General features: G+C 42.9%; 7 protein-coding genes across 7 annotated transcripts; 4 read left to right on the forward strand and 3 right to left on the reverse strand.

Moving 5' to 3' along the window:
- Positions 1 to 26: 26 nt before the first annotated feature.
- On the forward strand, positions 27 to 215 carry EAE97_011115 (uncharacterized protein; the record flags this gene model as incomplete). Its single annotated transcript, XM_038881630.1, has 1 exon — positions 27 to 215. One exon carries the CDS (start codon positions 27 to 29, stop codon positions 213 to 215), a length of 189 nt encoding a protein of 62 aa, XP_038727557.1.
- Positions 216 to 330: 115 nt separating this feature from the next.
- Positions 331 to 1,914, forward strand: EAE97_011116 (uncharacterized protein; the record flags this gene model as incomplete). Its single annotated transcript, XM_038881631.1, has 2 exons — positions 331 to 1,255; positions 1,367 to 1,914. 2 exons carry the CDS (start codon positions 331 to 333, stop codon positions 1,900 to 1,902), a joined length of 1,461 nt encoding a protein of 486 aa, XP_038727558.1. The 3' UTR covers positions 1,903 to 1,914.
- Positions 1,915 to 2,340: 426 nt separating this feature from the next.
- Positions 2,341 to 3,874, reverse strand: EAE97_011117 (uncharacterized protein; the record flags this gene model as incomplete). The annotated part of the gene is made up of 3 exons (XM_038881632.1): positions 2,341 to 2,792; positions 2,863 to 3,547; positions 3,641 to 3,874. 3 exons carry the CDS (start codon positions 3,872 to 3,874, stop codon positions 2,341 to 2,343), a joined length of 1,371 nt encoding a protein of 456 aa, XP_038727559.1.
- A 1,059-nt stretch (positions 3,875 to 4,933) lies between these two features.
- EAE97_011118 (uncharacterized protein) lies at positions 4,934 to 6,651 on the reverse strand (the record flags this gene model as incomplete). The annotated part of the gene is made up of 2 exons (XM_038881633.1): positions 4,934 to 6,202; positions 6,286 to 6,651. The coding sequence occupies 2 exons, from the start codon at positions 6,649 to 6,651 to the stop codon at positions 4,934 to 4,936; spliced, it is 1,635 nt and encodes a 544-aa protein (XP_038727560.1).
- Positions 6,652 to 7,408: 757 nt separating this feature from the next.
- EAE97_011119 (uncharacterized protein) lies at positions 7,409 to 9,621 on the forward strand. The gene is made up of 2 exons (XM_038881634.1): positions 7,409 to 7,916; positions 7,974 to 9,621. The coding sequence occupies exons 1-2, from the start codon at positions 7,621 to 7,623 to the stop codon at positions 9,322 to 9,324; spliced, it is 1,647 nt and encodes a 548-aa protein (XP_038727561.1). The 5' UTR covers positions 7,409 to 7,620; the 3' UTR covers positions 9,325 to 9,621.
- A 4,093-nt stretch (positions 9,622 to 13,714) lies between these two features.
- Positions 13,715 to 14,524, reverse strand: EAE97_011120 (uncharacterized protein; the record flags this gene model as incomplete). The annotated part of the gene is made up of 1 exon (XM_038881635.1): positions 13,715 to 14,524. The coding sequence occupies one exon, from the start codon at positions 14,522 to 14,524 to the stop codon at positions 13,715 to 13,717; it is 810 nt and encodes a 269-aa protein (XP_038727562.1).
- Positions 14,525 to 14,572: 48 nt separating this feature from the next.
- EAE97_011121 (uncharacterized protein) lies at positions 14,573 to 14,881 on the forward strand (the record flags this gene model as incomplete). Its single annotated transcript, XM_038881636.1, has 1 exon — positions 14,573 to 14,881. The coding sequence occupies one exon, from the start codon at positions 14,573 to 14,575 to the stop codon at positions 14,879 to 14,881; it is 309 nt and encodes a 102-aa protein (XP_038727563.1).
- Positions 14,882 to 15,660: the final 779 nt, after the last annotated feature.

Here is a 15,660-nt window from a genome sequence, read left to right on the forward strand (position 1 = left end):
GTTTCGCCAATTCAGGAACAAACAGTATGAAACTTTATTGTACGGAGCTAAAAGCTCAGTTGATTGTCAAGTCTGAGCACCCGGAAACCTTTGATGGAAAGTCACCATCTTTGGTTCACGCATTGATGTTTCACTCATCACAAGATATACTTTTCAGCCCTGTGAGACTGGCAGAACAGACCTTCAGCGTCGGGACCGACGAATTGACAGTTTGAGATGTTTTGAATGAAGGAGTTCGATATATTATCTTGCATTATGTACAGGTACGTCTTTGTACTCGACCTTTCTTTTTCATTTTTCGACTAGTTGATTGATTCTTAAACATACAAAATGCATTTTTCATCACTCATTGCGATAACATCATTGATAGCATTCTCCAATGCGAAAGCAAGTGTTCAATTCGACATCCTAGATTCTCTATCACATGCACAATGTTCGAGTTCGATTCTTTCGTCTTCATATTCTATATGTCCTTCAAATCTCGAATTATCGCGGAACAAACATTACCCAAGTAAATCCTCACAGCTTCTTTCCATCAACAGCAATGAATCCAATACAACTCTATCCACATCATCAACACCTTCTCCATGGCAATACTCACCCGTCTGTTCCAACATAACCTCGACCTCCCCTAAAACTCCTCAATTCTGTGTCTACACATCCACAAACTTCGCCTCAGGCCGCGGCATCTCTCTCCTCACCACCCCAAAGATCGCCTCCAGAATTGCCTCTCTCCCCGCCTTCACCTCCTCACTCCCTTTCCAACCCCTCTACAACTCCTCAAACCCTGCACCTTTTGAAATCCGCCAAATCCCCGGCAGAGGCATGGGCGTAATAGCCACCCGCCCCATCAAACGCGGAACCATCCTCTTCGCCTATCCCACCATCGGAATCTATCACAACTCCGCATTTCCCCGATCCCACAACTCTTCCTCTTCCCCTCAGAACCACACATCTCTCTTCTCCCTCTCCGCCGCCCAACTCCCCCCCTCCACCTCAAACCTCCTCTACTCCCTCGCAGCGCACGAACCGCATCGCCAGCTGCACAATGGCGAAGGCATCATCGGACGTCTCAACACCAATACCTTTGGCGAAGATTTCCTCGGCCAAGAACACAGCATTGTGGTTCCTGAAACGGCGCGATTAAATCACGATTGCAGACCTAATGCAAACTATTACTTCGACGCAAGAACACTGATGCATTATACAGTTGCGGGGAGGGAAATTGCGGTGGGCGAGGAGGTTACTATCACTTGTACGTGTCCCCATTTTCCCCATCGATATTTACCTTTTTCGAAAGATTCACGGGAAAGAGATTCTAATCTTCCAAAAAACCTCACTAACAATCCCCCCCCTCAACTCATAGACACCAACCCCCTCATCCCCTCTGGATCTCGCCGCTCCGCCCTCCACCACTCCTGGGGCTTCCACTGCACCTGTCCACACTGTCTAGTGCCCGTGCCCCAACGCCAACACTCCAACCATCTCATCCTCAGCATCCTCTCCCTGCAATCCGCTCTCGAATATAATTCCTCATCCCCTTTTCCCCCGGTAGATTTCATCGCGAAATCGCTGTATCTGATTGAATTGTATAAACTTGAGGGACTGCAGAGTCATATCGGGGATGGATATCGCAGTGCGGCGTTGGCGTATAGTGTGGTGGGCAGGGAGTGGGAAACGAGAATGTATGTGGAGAGGGCGGTGGAGGTGATGGTGGGGAGTGAGGGGTGGAGGGGAGAGGGGGTGAGAGAGATGAGGAGGTGGATGGGGGGGAGGGAAGGGGTGAGGGGACATTGGAGTTGGAGGAGGGGATTGGAGTTGGATGGTGAGGGGAAGGAAAAGGGAGAGGAAAAGGAAGGGAGTTGTGGGTGTGGGGATAGGAGTGGAAAAGATGAGTTGTGATAATGTCTAGATGTAAATCTAGATGAAGAGATCGAGAACACTAATAACACATGTTATTTTTTTGACAAACATCCCTACTGCAGAGTAAATATTAATATTCCTGTTCTCTTGTACCTCGCTAAAGATCCTATATATGCAATGCTTTAGAAAATGATCAACGCCTTCTACACTATACTCCGCTGCCACCCCATGCCCGAATGCGCCTGAAAGCCCAAGTATCCTGTTCCTATATATGAAAAAAACGCATTTTATCCATCTCATCATTATATCTTGATGTCCATTCAACTGCCAGATTTGTCTTTCTGTTCCTTTGTTCTTCTTTTCTTTTCCTTCCTTGCCTTTCTCAATCCTAACTTTTCTATTCAACATTCTCAAATCATCACACCTTCCCCGCATCCCCTTCCAAACATTGGAACTCCATCTCCCCACTCCTCATCCTCAATTAACCCCCTCCATCGCATGCCCAGACGGTCCTTGAACCGCATAATCACACGTGACAAACGCTCTATCCACCTCGGGCAACCCCTCACAACAATACTGCAACGTTTCCGCGACATCATGGGCCTCCTCGAGCGTCGTGCCCTCAGACAACAAAATATCGACTTCGACCCACACCCCATCGCCCGCGTGATACGCCGTAATACTTTTGTATCCATTGACGAGCGGGGAAAAGCGCCACGCGAGAAATGTAAGTTTTTGCTGAAGACGATCGTCGACGGCGGAACCGGTGAGGCGAAAGATGTTTTCGAGACAGGTGGATGCCCAGTCGTAGATGATGAAGAGGGAGAGGAGTCCGGCGCCGAGGGGATCGAGCCACCAGAGATTGGCGGCATGGCCGATGTAGGGGAAGATGAGGGAGAGTGTGTTGAATACGACGTCGGTTTTGCAGTCTTTGTTTTATGTTAGTGAGCGAAATTGTACCTTTATGTCGAGATAGGTTAGGAATCTAGATATACATACCTTGAGCCAAAGCTTGTACCTGAGTAGTTTTAATTTTGATACATCCGAACCAAATAAGTCCCTTGAGACCAATCGTACCAGCCATGGAAGCAATAGCAATGACGGGTAATTCCTTTGCTTGATGCGGACCCTTGGACATGAGTTTCTGGGCCGATTCTTGAAGGATTTGTAGGAATGAAATAATCATGATGATTGAGAAGACCAGAATGCCAATTGGTTCCAATCTTTTTCTTCCCACTGGAAATTTCCGTTTCAAGCTCATCAATCGCCACTGTACCAATCGATTCGTCGTGAATACAATCACCGTACACAAAAGATCAAGAGCGGAATCCACCAACGAAGCAATAAGAGAAAGAGACGAGGAATAGAACGCCGCTACCGCCTTTGCAATGAGCAAGATGATATTCGCGATAACATTTATATTGATAGCCCATTTTGCGCTTCTTCGAGCTTTTTGACGTTTCTCTTGTTCGGCATCTGGTAAGAAAGGTTCGACAAATCCTTGGGTGTCTTGTAATGCACCACCGCCTTCTGCCACTCCATCTCCGTTATCATCTCGCGGATCGAAGGATTCGAGGATATCATCTGCAAGTGCTTGGACAAGGGCATTGACTTCGAGCCAGTCATCTAGACGATTGTTTTGTTCTTCGTAAAAACTGCGGACGGATTTTGGCATTTCTTTGAGCTATGGGAAGAATTAGTAGGGTGTTTTAATTTGCATTTAGATGTGTGTATTCGAGTATATGGGAAGGATGAGACAAAGTGGAAAATAACATACCTCTTCATCTTTCTTGCGGAAGCTCTCCAAACTCGATTTTTTCACCCCATCTAATAATTTCGTCTTGAATTCTTCTCGTCTTCGATCATCTGGCTCCAAAGGTCCATGATCGCGAAATCTATATTTCCTATCTTTTGACGGTCTGCCTTGTTCTAAGTCTCGGCGGAGATATGTACTTTGTTTGGCATCATGCGCATTGTCGTTTCCGGTTGCTCGACTTCGATGACCTACCATGTTGAATTGATGATATTGAGACTGTCGTAGATGAAGGAAAGGCAGGAAGAAAAAGAAGACCAGAATAAAAGATTGAAAGAATGAGAGGATAGAAAAAGTAAATCAATCAATTGCTATATTTACCACGAGTTCATGTATCATGGAAGTCATGATCCCTTCATCTTACCTAGTACTTACTACGAGGTACATTTATTGACCTTGATTTTTGGTGGTGGTGGAACATTCATGATGTCATTTTATGTCACTGACAAGCCAACGTGGATCATCATCGTTGCCGTGCGATGCGGATGCGATGGTGAAACAATTATTAGACAACCCAGACAGCGAAAATACGTGTCTGTTGGTATTTTCCCTAGTAGATTGATGTCTTCGGACGATATATCAGACATCGGTGTTGTGTAGAAGATATACTTTTATATTCTCTCTTTTGGAATTTCTTATCCGCGAATTGTTCTTCCTGAATCCTAGGAGTCCTGGATTATTCTCCGGGGTACATCTTGCTTGGCATAGATGGGAAAGTGGAAATCTCAGAATGCACAGATTTGTACCTGGAGCTATCTTTAGTAGCAGTGCGATTGTTCAAGGAAGAGATCAAAACTCAAGCCTAGTAGTTTGTTGTTCTTTTATCGTCATATAACGATGTTCTGCAAGATTGACGATACGTCTTATTGTGAAAGCTGTCGTTGATGCTTATATAACTTCGAGTCAGAATTTCCATACAATAAAGATAAACTGATTCATGGATCGCTTGACTTTCCCCTGCCAAGTTTGATGAGGGGCGAGAAATCTGTTTATCTTAGTGCGAGGTACAAGGGACGGATTAGCGGTTCGAAGCGATGATAATTCATTAGGATTGTTAGTTTCTTTCGATTGAATTAACGAATTAGACTATGATAAATACAAATCACGACTAGTAGAAAGGACCAAGCACACCACATCGTCGATTGAGTCAAGCGACTCAACACACGATATCCTCGACTTGTCAGTCAAAACACCAAACACACCACGGCGTCATCAACCAACTTGATAGACTCAACAGCCTCCACCAACTTAATAGACTCAGCATCTTCCACCCAGTTTCCTATCCAAATCACTCTGTTTTGACTCGTTTGCTACCAGAATTGTCTTTCTCTTCTTACTGTTGAGTAAGCCTAATTCGTTAGAGACTTTGCTTAAGAGTTCCAGCTTGGCTTTATACAGATCCTCATCCACACTGGACTCAGAGTCATCACACTCTCCTTCGATTTTGTTGTGAATCTCCTTTTCTCTCTCACTGTCATCTTCAATCTTGATCGGTCTCTCCTTTTGTCCTCCCCTGTCATCCTCAATCTTGATGACACTCTCATTCTCATCCTCATCCCCGCTGCCATCTTTAGTTTTGATGACTCTCTTATCTTCAACCACAATAACACCCTCATTCTCACTCTCGCTTCCACTTTCTCTTCGATTGGCACCTTCTTTTTCGATTTTATTCCTAGCCAGTATCCGTTTTCTTCTTAACTCGTATCTTTTTTCCGCTTTCTTTCCTACCGGAGTCTCCTTGATGATAGATTGACGCTTCTGTGATATTGGTTTCGCAATTGTTAAGATCTCTCCATCACTGTCTGAGTCAATGGTCGTGCTTTTGGCTCTGGTAAAAGGCTCAATGAATGACAGTGCATGGCTGGTATCGATAGCTGGCTCATCCATGGTAACAGAGAGGGTGCTCTTGTTCGAGGACTCATCTGTGAAGACACTTGATTCAGTGCGGATCTCCCCGCCATTACAACGGCCAAGCAAGCCACATGGCATCATACTAACACCAAAGCATCTCATAAATGACAAAGTGCATCGAGGTGTTTTGATAGTCTTTCTGCTCTTTAGTACCTTCAGGGCCAGTATGATATCCCTGGACAAAAGCTCAGGATCTCCACTTATCCTCTGACGGTCACACGGGTTGTCATACTTGATGCGGCGTGCGATTATTTCAGCATTCAAGGCTCGGCAAACTTCCCGCTCTTTTTGTCCCAGAATAAAGCATCTAGCAAATTTTCTATTGAATTCGTTTTTCTTCAAGTAGTCAGGTTGGCTGTAGAAGTAATTCCGGATAGCCACTTTTCGCTCAGATGTCCCTCCGAGCCTTTTTTCCACTGATTTCATCGTTTGTCGTGAGTAAAAGGTCATTTTGGCAAATTCTGAAAATTCTCGGCTCTGCTCCTCTACATCTTTCTTTGTCATATTGATCGCTCGATAGTATTTCATTTCTTCCTCAAACCCCTGAAGATTTGCCACAATTATGTCCCGGCGCACACCCGATAACATAGCCGTCATTACCACCTTCTTGCTTTCCTGTATGAAGAAATGCTTCTGAGCATAAGGAACACTACAGCTTTTAATGTAGTCGGTGACCTGGGAGAGAAGGACGATATCACCTGCCAGTACAATGCGGCCAAATTTGTCATGAAAAGAAGGGTTGTTGTTTTCGGTACGCGGATCGGATCATTTCGAGTTATATACTCTCTGTTCATAAGTTGAAAATTTGGACTTTGGACGCGCTTGGGCTCCGAAGCAGGTTGATCGGTAATATCTTTACTTATGTGCTGTTCTGAATCAGCAACATCTTGATTATCTATGCTTCGGGGAGAGTCGAGCTTCGCGCTACACTGATCGGGGCTAATTTCGTTCGTGTTTGCATCCGGCGTGGATGAGTGGGTTGAAGTCGTACTGCTGTATTGAGACACCGTTGCACAAGGCTCAGCAGGCGAAATGGCAGTCCTAATCCATCTGAGGAAGCTCATTGCGATGTGCTTTGTTATTGAAAACGCGTTTTTCGATGGATTTTGAGGGTGGGAAGATACTTATATCTGCTGTTGTTCTCTTGTTTGCTATCCTGCAGGTATCCACGAGTCTAATCGTTTGGGAAGTATGGTGATACAAACATCTTCCTACACACTGGATAGATCAAAATCATATTTCTCGGACAAGTCATAATTAGAATATCAATCGACGTTGGTTTATTTCAATGGCAATAGAAGAAATTGTTCTTTAAGACATTACAAACTAGATTCTGATGACTATCTATCTATCTATCTATGTACTAATCAAGAACTAAAACATCTTAATTGTAAGTATCGCGAATTACGACACTCGGCGTCTTCTAAGGATTGAAATAACTGTAAAGTCTTTATGAATAGTAGCATTTTCTTGAACGAGAGATTAATTGTATATGTATATTATATATAAATTGCAAATGAGAAAATTCTTGAGATTCAATTGTTGTTCTCATACAATGTAACTACTTGAGTTATACTCGTGCCTGTAATGAAAGTATGAAAGTACTTAAGTACCTAAATGAGGTCATTTCTCTGTATTAATGTTGAATTGTTTTACATCCAAAAATAACTTCTCAAGTGGCTGAACAAATCGTAACGCCACGACCACCATGCGCCACATTTTGCTATGACGTTTCGGGAAGGGGCACACGAGACCTCGGTCCGTTCCAAAAAAAATGCCCAAAACTTTCCCATAAATTTATTTTACCAAGTTTTTGCTCACATTAACATTAACATAATATAGAAGTCAATCACATAGATCAAATATTTAGATTTATAGATCTCTGAATAGATTCATTTTTCTTTTCCTTTTTCTCATCAAGAATCGCAACAGTGTCTTCAATTCCTAACAACATTCTTCATTCCATCGTCAAACTCCCTTTGCGACTGCGATTGCCACTTGCTCCAAACAAAACAACATTACAACCACCACAAATGACATCCTACTTCTCACGACTGAGTCCAATTCCTGGATTTCCAGAATATACTGGGCCTCATAAAGTAGGAACAATTGATGTCGAAATCCCTATCTCAGAACTCGACTCTCCAGCCCAAATCCCAAACAATGCAGGAAATATTCCAACAATTCAATATCGAATCTTTTACCCATGCGAAACGGAAACGAAACATAAGGCAAAGAGTGTGAATTGGATACCCGCGCCGCAAAGAGATTATATAAGTGCTTATTCTAGGTTTTTGGGAGCTGGCAGTACATTGGCAGAGGTTATATCGTAAGTTAGGGTGATTCTTAGGATAAGGGGCAAATGCTAATATTTTGGGCACAATAGATATTTCCCAAGATTGCTTCATTATGTTACGATTCCAGTTCGCAAGAATGCGACTCTTTTACAACCAAAGACAAGCAATAACCGTTGGCCTGTCATGATATTTTCGCACGGGTTGGGTGGTTCAAGAAATGCGTATTCACACATTGTAGGATCAGTGGCAAGCCATGGGATGATAGTTATTGCACCTGAGCATCGTGATGGTTCAACTCCTATATCCTACATTCGAGAACCGCCATCCGATTCTTCGACGGACAAAGAAAAACATTCGAAGAAACAAGTCAAGAAAACGATCGACTATGTCAAATTGTCGCATACACCGAGTACGGAAGTTGAGGAAGGAAGAAATGAACAATTGAAGATTCGACTTTGGGAGATGGGGTTGATTCATGACAGTTTAGTAAAATTGGATGAGGGAAAGCAAATTACGAATCTCAATACATCTTCGACTTCGCTATCAATATTCGAAGATAAAATGAATGTTCATGAACCAGGGAAGATCACTTTCGCAGGTCATTCTTTTGGGGCGGCAACAGTGGTTCAGTTCATCAAATCAGTCTTCTATGCTCCTGAGGCATCTTCCGCTCCAAAATCTTACAAACCGGTTTATGAACCATCTCCAAATTCTCCAATATGCTCTCAAATCACACCGAATAATCCAATCGTACTTCTAGATTGTTGGTGTTTTCCTCTTCGCTCCCAAGCAACACGCTGGTTATGGGATCATCCTCTTCCATCGTACGCTCCCTCTGGACCTGGTGGTTCCGCAATCCTCGCCGTCGAATCCCAAGCCTTCTACAAATGGACTGAACATTTCAACGCTACTAAAAGACTTCTTTCTGCCGATCCATCTTCTCATAGTCCATCCAGTGATGGAAAATCAGAACCACATTTCTACTATCCTACTTCGAGTGCGCACCTTAGTCAATCGGATTTCGGCGTCCTTTTCCCATGGGTCACGAAAAAGGTATTCGCAGCAGAGGAACCTGAGAGAATCATGAAATTAAATGTCAGAGCGATTATGCAACTACTTAGAGAAAGAGGGGTAGAAGTGGGTAAAACTTGCAAAGAAGATTTGGAATTAGAAGCAGGAGAAGAGGAGACAGAAAACGATTTGAAGATCTTTGGGAAGGATGGGGGAGTCAGAGGGTGGAATTGGTTGAGCGTTTATGATAATGCAGGGACAGAAAAGCTGGATGAGGGAGAGGAATCAGAAGTCGCGGACAAACGATTGGATGAAAAACAAGTCGAAGTTGGAAAGGAAGAGGGAAATGGTGAGAAAAGTATTAATGTAGAGCCCGCAGATGTGGTTATGACAAACGAGGTTGCTGCGGGCACGGAGTCAAAATTGTGAGGAGCATGATGTGGAACACTACTTGGTGAGTCGTCTGCATACATAAGCTGCTGGTGACTGGTTTTTCAAGCGGCGTTTCCTTGGGAGCATTTAGATTTCATTAGGGCGGTTCTTTTGATTTATAGTTTTGGGTGCGAACCACAACTGATTCTGGCGTTGGTGTTTGAGAGAGGAGTGTAACCAGGGGTTTGGAAAGACGGAGATGATAGAAGGTCATGAATAGAGATTTTGCATATGAATAGACTATATACACAAGACATTTCATCATCAGATCCCTCAGTGGTAGTATAGCTCCGAGACGATTGTTCCGCAATGTGTAATTAAATGATAGATACATACCTCTAAGTAGCAGGTATGATCAATTGACTGAAGAAAGAATAGATCTTCTCAAATTCTCGCTTAACCACTTACTGGGTAGTTTGATGACGTATTACAGCCGATGATTGAGACATTTTGTTCCAGCTTGGAAAATACTAATACTCTTGGCACAGAATTTCCAATGAGCTTGTAAATTGGACAGAACAAAAAAGGATGCTCTGCGCAGAGAATTTATGCACGAGAGAGTAGAATCATAGTGATCTCTTCTCACAGCTTATGTGATCACATCGTGTCTAGATAGACACAGAATCTTTGACACACCACACCACTTGGTTTTCTCCAGTAGGTATACGAATACTCTACGGAGAAATCTTGGCATGAGGGTTTTCATTCCAGTGCGCACTGCATAAAGTGTGGGGGCGCTTGTGCTCGGGTATTAGGAGCGAGGGATTTTTCTTCAAATCCAGAACTTTCTGCGTGGGATTTATGAGATTGAATATAGGGTTCTGCGCTACAGAAAATGCTATTCTAGAGAGTGAATTTTGGCTGGCATGGTGATTTTCTCGCCAGTTTTGGGGGATCGGGTATGCGTGGACTGTTAGTGTGTTTTTCTTGTGAAATTGAAATTGAGGGGGGGGGGGAGGAGAGATCATATTTGTAAAATACGGAGCTCTCTGCATTTTGAACATGAGGGGCATGGAATTTGACCCTCTGCGGCGGCGAAAATTTGTCTAAGAGTCTTGGCATGGTGATTTTCTCGCGTGTTCTCGAAAAACTGGATATACGTGTATTTTTTATTAGCACATCTTCACAAAATTGACAGAGGGGAGAAAAAAACTCACAAATACGCAGAGGGTGAAAATGGTGAAGATGTCCGTTCGTGAGGATTCGATTCGTGATCACTTAGCTTCTCATTTGAGAATTTCCAGCTGGCACCAACGGGGAGGTGTGATCAAGCCAGCCGCCCTATAGACGAATTAGCAGTTAGCGGAGAGGGATACTTATCTTGTCCTTGAAAAAATGGGAATGGGTGAGGGAGTGGCGCTGATGGCCCCGGAGGGAGTCATGTGGAAAAAAAAGGATGGTTAGGTGAAAAAATATCGCTAATGGAGCCGGAAATGTCCATGGAGGGAAAAAAAATGGTTAAGTGGAAAATATCGCTAAGGGAACCCAGAGGGGCTCCGTGAAAAAAGAAAAAAAAGCAAAGGGTAAATAAATTAGATTCGCTGGTGGAAGGGGTCCACGGTGTGATTTTTTGTTTGTAAAGGTTTTGTGGTATGAAAGAAAGGAAAGAGCCCGGTGAGATAAATGAAGAAAAGGAAAAAAAGGAAAGAAAAAAAGGGAAAAAAAGGAAAACTCCAGGCGCCGATAAGAACAAAGGAAATTTTTAGGTGATTGTTTATTATTTTGATTTTTTTTTGGTGCGGGATGGCGTTTTTGTGTTTTTTTTTTGGTATATGTGTATCTTCTGTTAGCAGAAGAAGGAAGACAGAAAAGTGTCATAAGAGAAGAAGAGGTGGGGGATTAGTCCACCTCGCAGAGCCATCCCGCGAGCTCTGCCTTCATGCCCCCGAAGAGCCACAAGGGTCTGAATCCTACTGGGAGGATTGTGGACCCGCAAAGATTGCCTGCAACGTTAGGGTAATCGAAACAAGGGGAGTAGGGATGGTGCCACGTAGCTGGATGTTGTTTGGGGGCCTTGGGCTTAGCCCAGGCAAAGTAGACCGAAGCGTATCGGTCGAAGTTGAATGTCTCCATGGAAGGCATTGTGGTGTCGATGGTGTGGGTTGGCGTGGTTGGTGTGGTGGTGATGGTGAAAGATGGAGTGGACGAGGTGAATGGTTGAATGTTTGATTGTGAGCTTGAAAGTTTGATTGTAAAAAGAGTTAATCGTTTTCGTACGAAGAAGAAAAGAGGATTGAATGAGAGGGAAGACTCCTTTATATAGACAAATTTGGCCATCTGGGTCTCCATTTGTCCGGATTTTCTTTGGGGGCTAATCCAAAGCTAATGTTCCTGATGTCGCTAATTTAGGGCAAAAAAATTTGATCGTTAGAGCCCCGCGCTAGATCTACAAGCTAGATGTAGATCATGAGAAAAGCTTAATGTGTCAATCGGGCTCGGGTAACTAGCTTATTTAAAACATAAGTTGATTTGATATATTGAAATACAATAAAATGATCTACCACTTTAGGATACTTGGTCCACATGAAAACCTAAATTCAATCTAGAGATCGAATGATTGTGAAATTTTGTACTGCTCTCGAACATTAGATCTTTATAAACAGACTGAATTTGATCTAGACGTTGACGCCCTATGAAATACTGTACTACTTTAGAACATTTAATCTACGTAAAAAACTGAAGTCGATCTGGACATCAAATGACTATGAAATCCTATACTGTTCTGGGACATTTGATTTACATGAAAAAAGCAACTGAATCTGGACATTTAGTCCCTATAGAATTCTGTACTACTTTAGAACATTTAAACTGTACGAGGGGCTGAAGTCAAATTAGATATTACATGTGAAATGCTGTACTGATCTGGAACATTCAAACTGTATAAGAGTCTCAATTCATCTAGATACTCATCCCCCATGAATTGTTGTACTCATCTGAAATATTCAAACTATTAAAAGGACTAAATTTCATTCAGACATCGAATCAATGTAAAATATTGTCCAAACATGAGATCTTGAATTCATTTGAGATGTTCAATTCATTCGCAACCATGATACCACAAAATTTGATAGTGCTATTTTGCCCCCACATTATCATGAGTCAAATGTGTCTAGGTGCTAAAAGTTCGTCGCGCTAGCAGTCAATCACACTAAGAGGTAACGCTAGCAGTCCATCACGCTAAATGATTGACAGCCGACAACCCCTTCAGAAACCTAAAAGTATATGACACCAGCCCTACCACGAAGCCCCGAAACTCAATGATCTTCATTGGAACGAGTAAATCTAACCTCAACAAGACTTGGTGATAATTATCTATCAGCACTTGAATGATTCACAGAGATGTCAAAACTTAGTACGTCAAATTTTAGAAAGCCCTACAGATTCACCCGAAGAATATCGCAACTAGCAACGGGTGTACGCTTCGGAACGAGCGTTAGTGTCTACCCACGCACATGTCATTACGAAATCGAAGTACATCTAAAGATACCGATATCTGCTAGATATGGAGATCCGCTAGCAAGTCCCTTCAAATAAAGTACGCGTGATTATCTTAGCGTAATTCAATATTTTGACGTAAGGAATTGTATGAAGATCATTAAATTTATGAAAAATCGGATGCTGTCTTGTGCTTAGAAATGATCATCGTGGTTTCTATTCTGATTATTGAAATCTGAGTTTCAGCCCACAAAAGGCTTGTAGCTCGCGGTAAGGGAGCCTATCACGAGAATTTCATTTTGCGGCTATAATACATCCGTATGCGCATCGATGGCGTAATGAAATGAATGAGGATCACGAGAATGATCAGAATTTGGCAGCATAAAAATACATACTGAGGACATCGTGAGATTTTCAATATTCAGTCGAATTGTAGGTGTAATTAAGTCGCTGGCGGTTTGATGTTGGTACCATACTGTTTGTATTCAATGTCGCTGGTGCTTTAAGAAATTGATATCCCTTTCTTAGCCGAAGAAAGGACATAAACTGAAGTACAGGGTCGATGGCTTCTGCAGTAATTTAATTGGAGTTCTCCATGTGTATGTAGATTATCTTTACACACCTAGCATATCTTGAGTATATACAGAGTGAATGCCGTTGGTTTAAAACGCTTTCAGGACTGAAAGACTGAAAGTAGAAATATTGAAGTAATCTCACCGTTAATATTGGGTCGTATGAGAAAACAGATGTAGATACCCTCAGCTGCAGAGACATATGTAGAGCCTAAGTAGTAACATCGGATTAGGTATAAATTATAACCTGACTCCTGAGGCTTAGTACACATTGACTTGCACGATGAGCATACACAATATCACAAAGTTCTCAGAACCATCACATACTTGGAAATCAACAGAATAATTTATACAGAAAAAATGTTACAATATTTTGTAATTTACAAATTCTTATCCAAAGCCTGTGCCTGATTCATAGCCCAATAGGTCCCTCTCAATTCCATTGATTCTAGGTGTGTGCCTCTCTCAACAATTCTTCCCTTCACGAGTACTGAAATGCAATCCGCCTTCCTAATGGTCGCTAGTCTGTGTGCCACTGTAATCGTGGTAGTCTGACCTGAAATTCGATTCAAAGCATCGAGTACTTCCTTTTCAATCAAAGAGTCAAGCGCACTAGTCGCCTCATCTAACAGCAAAATTCTGGGTTGGCGTACGAGTGCTCGAGCAAGTGCTATTCGCTGCCTCTGACCTCCGCTGAAACCGAAACCTTTCTCTCCACACTGTGTATTGTAACTTTCTGGTTGGGAAATGATGAAGTCATGTATATTTGCATCTTTTGCAGCATTTTCGAGACGTTCATCAATCGAAGACAAATCACGAATACCAAGAAGAATGTTATCTCGAAGGGTACCCTCGAACAAAACGGTGTTTTTAGAGACTAGACCCGTTTGACTACGATGATGCTGGGTATCAATATCGTTCAAGGGAGATGCATTGATGAGAATGGATCCATTGATAATTGTGTAAAACTTCTTGAGTAAGGCAATGATGGTAGACTTTCCAGAACCTGAGGGGCCAACAATCGCTAGGTTTTGGCCTGGTTCAATTATAAAATCAATCTCTTTCAGAACTGAATGCTGTGAAGAGTTTGGATAGCTAAATTCGACGCCATGAAACTCGATAGACACTGTAGAGTTTCTGATTTTCTCGTCATCGTAATTGCGTTGCTGAGATGTGGTTCCGTCAGGCATGGAAGGTGGGTGCTCCTGCCTTACTTGGACAGTTGGTTCTTCATCTTTATGCTAACATACAATGAATCTTCAGATCACTGCGTGGATATGTTGCGTCAAAAACTAATGTGCGATGCCGATGTACATCTAGTCACATATAACTGGCTGAAAGGCCACGATGCTCCGCATCCCAACTTCAATACGGCCAGGCAATGTCGAAGCTTTGAAGCCGTCAAGCAATATGTCATGGCCAATGCCCTCGACGGCTCTAACCTACCTAAAATGTACTTTGAAAAGCCAAAGGACGGTTCTGTAACGGAGTATGAGGAACCTCCATTTGATCCTCTTGCCGATGGATGGCCATCAAACCACCACTAGAAAACTGCTGCGTACATATCTTTTGCCCTGAGAAGCACCGCGCACTTTCTGCTCTGTACATAGCACTTTACCTTAGACGGTACGGATCGTTTGTGCATAAAACCTTGGGTTCCACAGACCTTTGCAATCCTTGCGTGTCGAACAGGGCTTGCGGAATCTGCGTATCCGTCATTAGCGATCTTTCTTCTAATACCATTTGCGGGCACCCAATCAAGTCAAAGACTGATCTTTGTCGAATTTTTACAAAAATGGGAGATCCTTGTCCACGCTCGCGAATGGTACAAGTTCTGGCTTCTCCGGCCTCAACCCTGGTGGGTGCAGATAACAGTGTCGCGGGTAGCACGTGCTCGTTTCGGAGTTATAACTCAAAAAGTATTGTCTCGACTACCTCTTACTTTATAGCCATGTATACATACCCAATTAATGGCTTTCTTGCTGATATATTCTCAAATATGGGGTTGCGTGTTTAAAGGCTGCTGATGACCATACTTGGTTTCGAGATAGATCATCTCCGGCCCCCAAAAATATGACCTTCCAAACAAAGAATTATCAGCAGATCCTCGACATCCACATTTCGTGTGTCTGGAATATACCGCGCCACTGAAATTCAACTGAGCGGCACAGTACATGGATACTTTGCAGGTAGCTAGATGTGACAGTGAGAAACACTTAGCACTTACTTGTTCAAGCTTGCAAAAAAGGTAGTTGGAGGTGTAGATCTGCCCGAATACTGGAAGTCATTCAAAAAACGAAAACAGGTCTGATTTACTACCCCTCGC

The sequence above is a fragment of the Botrytis byssoidea genome (assembly GCF_014898295.1).
Source record: "Botrytis byssoidea strain MUCL 94 chromosome Unknown BBYS_033, whole genome shotgun sequence".
In the NCBI taxonomy this organism is placed as follows: Eukaryota; Fungi; Ascomycota; class Leotiomycetes; order Helotiales; family Sclerotiniaceae; genus Botrytis; species Botrytis byssoidea.